Genomic DNA, 9,039 nt, shown 5'->3' on the forward strand with positions numbered 1-9,039 from the left:
TGCCACACAAATGCAAAGTGTGACAGCTGTGACTGTATTTCACCCCCTGATTCAATGATGTCTCACACAGCAGTCTGTACATATGGCAATAAGCATTTTGGCAACATGCACAGCTCACATCCTGCTCCACCCATATCCACATCACACACACCTGCATGTGTTCATCTCCTTACTAGGCACATTCCCATGTGACAAACACCTCAAAAAGCATAGACCTATTTGCCTGGGTAGCCATAGCTGTACGCCCATGGGGCAAATCATCATGGAGTTGCTCATCAAAGATATATGTAATGTACAAACAGTTGACTGTACACAGTCTGGATGTCTGACAAAGGGATCATGGTTGTTAAACATGGATGACTTGTCTGAGGCAGTCACCAATGACCTGGGTGAGGGGACATCAGGACATACAGCCCCCTGGAGTTAGCCAAGCCATGTGAGTCTATCCCCCACTCAGGCATCATTGACAAAAGCAGCCACTTAGCCATGCACAGTACTATCATCATAGAAGTCACTAAGTGGCTCATTGATGGCACATATATGCAGAATAGGAAAATCCACCTCCAATAGCTGATCTCTATGCAACTGTGTTCAACAGAGCTCAAACCTAGGTCCTCTACTGCCTGACACCCATTTCACCATGATACAGGTGAATACCACATGTGTGTGGCTGACAACATTAGCTGATGCCTGCAGACTGTGAGTGGTCATAGACTCTGTGAGGTATGTCAATGTCCTTTAAGTGGGTATTGGTGCACAAATGCATGTTGATGTACTAATGGCCATACACTCCATGCAACTGTATATGTCGTATCATTCCCAGCAGTACCACCTATGTTCCTGGTATGTAGCACATCAGTAGCACCATGTGCTGTACATACACAGGGGTAATAGATGTGGCCACACAGGCCTGGCCCCACAGATTTACACCTAATGTACCTGAGATCACCATGTCTCCCCAGTGCTAAGATGGGACTGCTATGTTGTAACTGAGGGTACTGTCCCCCAGAGCTGACATACTCATAATCCCCATGCACTGTTCCCTCAGCATGCCAATATTTGAGTGTAATGGCCATTAGTTAATGTACCTTTCCAAGCACTACAGATGATGGTACACAACACAATGGCCCTTCATAAGGGAACTTCACGTCATCAGTATCGGTTCAATGGGGATCATCTGCAGTCAGTGTCATTGTACCCTGTGGCATGTAGACTACTCAGAAGTAATCTCTGCCTTACATACAGGGCAATGTGTGACAATGCTTGATTGGATACGCTACATATCCGTAGGTGGCATGGTACATGGATTACTCACTCTAAAGACATTAACCTGGTATGTGGCATTAGTAATACATGTTGGTGGGAGGGATTTGTGCAGTAGCCTTTAACATACCTTTGATACAGACCACTGCCTAATGGCAAACAAAGAACCTCAGTGGGCCTCATCCGATGCCATCTGTATGATTGGCCAGGTGACTGTCACTTCATCGCAGGGCTTCTACCTGTGTCTCTGGTGGATAAAGGCAACGTGCTGATAATGTAAGCAAGGGTATAATGTTGGCTAGGATTGTGATGGCTATAGGGCCATTATGCACCTCAAGTTCAATGATCCTATGATTTGATAGGCTGAAGTAAAATCCTCTAATGACCACACACACACACACACACACACACACACACACACACACACACACACACACACACACATACCTAGCTACATTGAGGATAGCACCACGTCCAATTACTGTTTACAGGACAAGGAACAGCAAACACACACACACACACACACACACACACACACACACACACACACACACACACACACACGCACACACACACACACATGTGGCCTAGAATGAGATTAAAACCCCAACCTAGCTAGTTTTATACACTATAGATAACAGTACTTATTGCACGCACTACAGGTTTAGTCTATTTTTATGTGATTGCAGGCACAGTACTTGTGCATTACACAAACTACACTTGTGTTGAATAGCATCTGTGGCCTACAGAGTGATATTTCTTTGTAGTGTTATCTGCATCTAGTATCGTAGCAGTGCGATAACTGTTCTTATCCTAGCTATGTGTCTACAGTTACCGCTATGGTCATATGTGTCTGTTTGCACTTACACAGGCAAGCCTGTGGGCAGGAACAATGTGCTCTGTCCATGCATGTGCTGACAACATTATACATTACACAACCTGCTCGCATGTTTGTGTCTATGTGGTGACATCTAGCAGGCACAGGTGTCTGTAGGTAAGTGCATTTTGTACTGTTGAGCCCATAGTTTGGATCCTTTGATAAACATTATAGATGTTTGATAGTGCATCTTTTCTCACCTTTATTAGGGTATATAGGACAATACAGACATACACACACACACACACACACACACTCATATATATATATATATATATATATATATATATATATATATATATATATATATATATACATGTATATAACAGGGACGTATATATAAATGTAGCCCTGTGTGTATGATATGTATATATGTTATGTAGCTATATGGAGAGAGACTAAGATGTACTGATTTATATATATATATATATATATATATATATATATATATATATATATATAATTTTTTTTTTTTTACAATACATAGAGATATACTATGTATACGAGAGAGAAATAGTGACAGATGGGTATAGTTATATGTCTGTATGTATAGACATATGTCTACATAACAGGTCATTTTGATGAAGGGTCAACAGAATTGCACTCACTTTAACTAAGTGTATGGGCATGCCTAGTGGTACTGTCAGTACTCATAAAGTGACTCCAGCTCACACCAACCTGTACTCCAGTCTGGGATTTTGTGTGTTACAGACAATGACATCTGTCCCTGTTTCTGCAGTACGGCACTTCACTCAAATTGCCCGCGGCATTCCCCAGCTGTCTGATGTAATTATGTGACTGACATTCATAATGTTACACCACACACAGACTGACAGTCTGTGAAAATACAAACATAATAATATTTCACAAGCAAAATATGTGAATACTTATTAGAACCATCAACACCATCACACGTGCTAATTTCCCTAGTCCACTGAGCCACACAAGCTGCCAGACAGAGAGGAGTCATTCATCACACAATCAACAGCAAACCTATGTAAGTTGTTATTCTTGCATTAAGAGAGACATACAAATATGTGATAGATTTCTATGTTACTGCCCTGAGATTGCCTGGACTGCTGATATATCATTGCTGACTTACTGTTAAAGCAGTTATATGGGAACACTGCTGAGCTGGAGGTGGAGGAACAACAGCACATGATCTGCTGGGATACACAGTAGCCCAAATATCATGTGCCCCCACTGTTTAATATCTCCCTTGACTGATGTAGTGAATATTCCAACCATGAGGCCTAGTGACTATTAAGGAACACATACTAGTGGACTGGGTATCTCTAATCCCATGTGGATGTTACTTCTGTCCAAAAAGCCCACTATATTTCCTTGGATAAATGCAGCAGATCCATACATATGATACTATACTATAGTACAGCTTACAAGTAGTGTGTAGGTTAGAGACTTACCTTGTGAATGCAGCAGTTGACAGAACTGGAGCTCAGGGCTGACTGTGTGATGCAAGCAGTACACAGAAAATGCATGGATAGATACAGGATGTGTGAGTTGCCTGGCATCACTCTTAATGTCTGTATGTGAGTAGGAGTAAGGTGTCAGTCCCTAGGGTCCTAGGTTGTCAGCGAATGTGGTATATGTTGTCTCTTAGCCAAAGCCAGGGCAAACTGGGCACGCCTATGTTTGCTTACAAGAACATCATCAGGGGGTTCCTCCTCCGAGTCCTCCTGTGAGTTTGGCTGTGGTGACCTAGGCACAGGTAGGGGGCTATGATTCCCTTCCCTTTGCTTATCCTGCTGCAGCTGTTTCCACAGGATCATATTGTGTAGCATGGCACATACTGTGAACATATGTGCACAAGTGGCTGGAGAGTACTGCAAGGCTCCACCAGATATATCAAGACACTGGAACTTTGGCTTGAGAAGTCTGAACACATGCTCTATGAGGTTCCTAGTTTGTGCGTGTACCTCATTATGGCATTCTTCAGTGGGTGTGTGTGCATTTCTGATAGGTGTCATCATCCATGGTTCCAGTGCGTAGTCATTATCTCCCACTAAATGGCCACGTGGGATGTCCTCCCTAGCAAACATCTGGTACAGCTGTGATGTGTGCCAGATATGGGAGTTGTGCTAAATGCCAAGGCTGCCAGCACACCCATTCAGGATAATCCCCTGGGCATTGCACATAACCTGGCAGTTGATGGAGTGGTACCATTTGCATTTGACAGATTCTGCCCTCCTTACCAGGTGGTGCCTTGAAGTATACATGAGTGCAATCTATGACACCCAGTACTTGAGGTAATGTGCTACAGGGTAGAAGTGTTGCATATTGCTGACCCTCATCTCAGGGGCATATGGTAGCATGGCATCCAGGAACTGGTGGAGTATCCTGGATGCTGATGTCTGTGAAACTCCCATCATATCCCCAGCTGGTCTTTGGAAAGCACCTGTAGCTTGTATCCTAAGGGCAACACATACCTTTGTTTACATTGGGATGGGATCCCCTCTGTTGGCTATGGGTCTGAGTTGAGGGCAGCAGAGCTCAGTGAGTTCTTGTAGTATGTCCCTGTCCACCATGTAGAGTTCTACAATCTCCAGCTCATGTAGCTCCTGGAAGGATACCTTGGGACTAAACACTCTTTTCCTTTGCTGTCTAGGCCTATTATCAGCAGGAGCAGCAGCATTGATGTCATCATCCTGTGCATACAGGTGTAGCAGACCTACAGCATCTCCTAGCATTCTCTCAGTTAAAATTCCCAAGTCTGTGCTCCAATAGTCCAGAGTATTGGGGAAAAATTGGATTGCAGGGTGTAATGTATACTTTATAGTGCTCTGTTGTAGGTGCAGAATGTGTGATTGGCTAACTATGATGTATTCCACATGCCTAGAATATAATTAACATAATTTAATGGCCCTACTTTAACTTAAACATAGGTCAAAACAAATGAATATCATTGGCTTTTTTAGATGCACTCAGCATAGCTGCACACCATGCAAACACGCACCCCATAGATAAACAAAGCTAAAATGTTAGTGGACACCCCCCCCCCCCAAGCTTACACTCTCAGCATGGTGGCACACTACTCAAACAAATACCCCAGAGATAAACAAAGCTTAAAAATGAGTGGACACACCCCCTAGACTTACACGCTTAGCATGGCTGCATGCAGAGCAAACAGGCGCAGCTAAGTTAAAATAAGCTTTGAAGTCGGTGGACACCCCCCCCCCCGATGTCAGGTACATCTTGTGTAGACACCACATGGGTCTAAACCTACACAAAGGGGATATGCGGACATGATTACTCATTTATGGTATTCAGCAACTCCACCTCATTTGCATAAGTATCCATGCACACAGCCTGGTAACTACATGCTACATAGCCCTACTACATTAGCAACAATACCAATGCACCATTGTAGGAACTCCAAGCAATGTCCTGTAATACATTACTGTCATGTGATATTATTTTTTTTCAATTTTTTTTTTATTTGTCTGTAAAGCATGATTAAATGAAGCGCTTTTCGTTTATGTTAGATCATAAACTTCTTCAGACCCTGGTCTGAAGAAGTTTATGATCTAACATAAACGAAAAGCGCTTCATTTTATTACTGAGGTCTAGTGTGTGCCTTCTTCCTTCTGTTCCAGTATTTTGTGTTTAACGAGTCTGTTACACTGTTTGAACTTATAAAGCATGATTATTAAAAAATTTCATTGATTTAACTTATTTCCTTTAATTTTTCAGACACACAGGAGAATAGTTTCACTCATATCTGTATGCAATATGCCATTTCTGTCAATATATCTACATTTGTACAACCCCTTTTGTCTGTCTACACTCCAGTATATGGTATTTTTCCATGTACACTACAGACACTGACATTGGTCTGACAAGATGCCTATCTGCTTGCTGGATCACTCTACCTGCCTCATTTGCATGAGATTCACATGCTTATGAGGTGATTTGCATGCCACTGGAGTTTCCATGTTGATGTGTGCATGCGTGCCGCTCAGCAGCACTTCCTGAATCTAAAAATGTTTGTGCCCATTTAAGCAGCACAGTGCAATGCCTATACAGAAAAAAAAAATAACATGTAGGCTTTATTAAATTCCCCCATTGTCTTTGAACTCTAAATGCCTTAAGTTCATCACATCATTTAATTTCATTCTTAAGGGCTTTTATTCCCTTTCCAGGGAGATTTTACACTACTAGAGTAAAATATGCTAAAGTTTTAATTTAGCTTCACCTACAAAAGTTTAAGGCCTGTGGGTGGGGGTAGGGGTGTCCCTCCAGTAGATTCAACACTACAGTACAGAACACACTGATGCAGAAGTGAGGGAAAACAATTAAGTTCAGTTTGATTCTTGGAAACTGCCTTACATAGATTTTAACTGAAGGTATTGCTTCTTTTGTACTTTTGCAAATAGAAGTAAAATTCAGCTGTAGAAGTTCCTTTTGTAGTATGCTTATGTTAACTTTTGCAGCAGCAGTTTCAAACATACTATGTGTTCAGTATGCTGGGAGAGAGAGAGAGAGAGAGAGAGAGATTAAAATAATTAGGATTGTTTGATGGTTGAACTGGGCAAGTAAAGTAATATTTGTCTATATTCTATTGCATTAAGTAGTGTTTGTCTAACATAGGTAGTGCACTATATTTCATAGTTGTGCATTTCAGCTTTATAGCTTTTAAACAGGAAGATAAATGGGCTAACAGGAGATATATATGTCTAGGTATGCAAGTTTGGGATCACTACAATGGAGGCTTCCATAGTTTAGAAGGATAGATGTAAAACAAAGTGCTAACAAAATGGGTCTATATCACAATCATGAAAAGTCAGTTCAACAAATGGCATTTTACATCGAAAATGCAATTCAACAAACTGTTATAGTGAGATCGCGGTAAAGTGAAGATTGGAAAATTTGTCCTTTCCTCACTGTAGTGTGATCTCTGAGTTGGTATATATATTTTGCAGGGAGTGTGGGGGGTGCAGCCCCCCCCCCCACAAGAGCAAGTTCGATGAACGGCATTTTCGATGTAAAAGCCGTTCGCTGAACTGACTTTTCATGGTTGTAATATACACCCTAACAAAATATATATGTGTTGGTATGCAGGTTTGGGATTACTGAGAGAGAGGTTTACAGAGTTCAGAAGGACAGTTAGAATGTATGTCTCAGTTAGTTCCCACTCTTTGTTACATAACATACAGTCTGTAAGTGTGACATTTAAGCACTTTAGAATAAGCAACTTGAGTTTTTAACATATATGCAAAAACTAGTCAATGACCTAACTCTTTCACAAACAGAAACTGTCTCATATTATTAACAATTGAATAGAGTAGCCATTAACTTCTTCTTTTGGCTTTTTCCCGGTTAGGGGTCGCCACAGCGGATCACCTGTCTGCTTTTGATTGGCAGTGGAGTTTTACGGTGTCGAGTTGCCAGCCCGGCACCCAACCTTCCACAGAAAGCACACACATGTATGCACTCATGCCTAGGGCCAATTTATAGAGTATCCATTCCACCTACAGCATGTCTTTGGGATGTGGGAGGAAACCGGAGCACCAAGAGGAAACCCACACAATCACAGGGAGGACATGCAGACTCCGCACAGAAGGCACCCCAGCCATAGAGTAGCCAGTAACTGTGCTGTTCATAAAACATAAAATCAGATACTACAATCGAAACCTTCAGTAGAAGCCAGTAGAAAGTATAAAATTATAGACTTACTTTGCTTAATCCACAATCATGGCTAAAGAAACTTACATTTTACTGGACAAAATCCATACTTCTGGTCTTTGTCATAATTTTCTGTGGTGGCACACCAGCTGATGTCATTATGTCTGCCATCTGTTGTGCAGTCTGCATACCACTTGTTTTGATATATAAAAGGAAATACACAGGGCTGTCCATATGAGTTTCCTTTCAAGGTAAACATAGCTGTGAAGAAAAAAAAAATGTATATACATTATAGTCATTTAACATATTTTATCATAGGAGGAACCTAGTTGCAGTTTCTCAGGTATACTTCATGTTGGTTTTATAATTACTAGTTCTAAGAAAATAAATTTGTTTTATATATGAAAATAAGATTTGGCTCGGTTCAGGCTACTGGGTGGCAAGGTATTTCCTTACAATACAATTAGTTGGGGACACATGTTAGAAGTGAAATTCAACTGCAGAGAAATATGGCTGCCATAAGTTCACTATGGGCACAAAGAAGCACACTACATTGTGCCCACAGTTACAATAGTCAAGTGTGCAATATGAAATAATGTCCATGGCCCCCTGGGCACCTAGAGACAAGATGGAGTATGGCAAGTATTATCATCAGCAGGATGACCAGAGGGCATGGAAGTGACAGAGAAAACACAGTGTACAATGGTCAGTGCTTTTATTAATGGTGACTGTGGATTGTTACTTCCTTCACAGTGTCTAGTGACCATTGCCTACAATGTATACTGAAGCATAAGTTTGACTACAGCAGCATGCAGGATTTCCTTCATGCTGCTGCACACTTGTACATGTTTAGTTACATAAGAATGTACTATATACTCAACACAATGCACACTATCTCTCCTGCCCCCATGCACAGGGTTAATGAAGATATGGGCATGACTCCATGTGCTTCTGCATACCTGCAGTGAATCTGAAACAGACATATGTCCCTGCAAATGAATTTCACTTCAATCTTGTGTCCCCAACCAAATATATTTCAGGGAAAAATGTCACCACCTAGCAGCATGAGGCCAAATTATCCTTGTTTGTAACAGGCAGAAAGACAAACATATGTACCACACATGAAATTTCTTGGATATACTACATATATAGCATTATAGCATTGATTCTACCTCAGCCATTCCATGTATATAGGTACAGTAATGTATATATATTTTAAACATGGGTGTGGACCCATCTTCATTGTTCATTTTCAA

At 41.3% G+C, this 9,039-nt stretch overlaps 1 protein-coding gene across 1 annotated transcript in view; it reads right to left on the reverse strand.

The window, feature by feature from the left end:
• The window catches only part of LOC122796781 (macrophage mannose receptor 1-like), a 1,193,236-nt gene that overhangs the window by 954,370 nt on the left and 229,827 nt on the right, over positions 1–9,039 (reverse strand). Inside the window, exon 3 of the mRNA XM_044065508.1 lies at positions 7,871–8,044. Coding sequence (XP_043921443.1) covers positions 7,871–8,044 — 174 coding nt within the window. The remainder of the gene's footprint in view (positions 1–7,870; positions 8,045–9,039) is intronic.

Source organism: Protopterus annectens, chromosome 3.part0 (assembly GCF_019279795.1).
Source record: "Protopterus annectens isolate FY-2018-M chromosome 3.part0, PAN1.0, whole genome shotgun sequence".
Classification (NCBI taxonomy): domain Eukaryota; kingdom Metazoa; phylum Chordata; order Ceratodontiformes; family Protopteridae; genus Protopterus; species Protopterus annectens.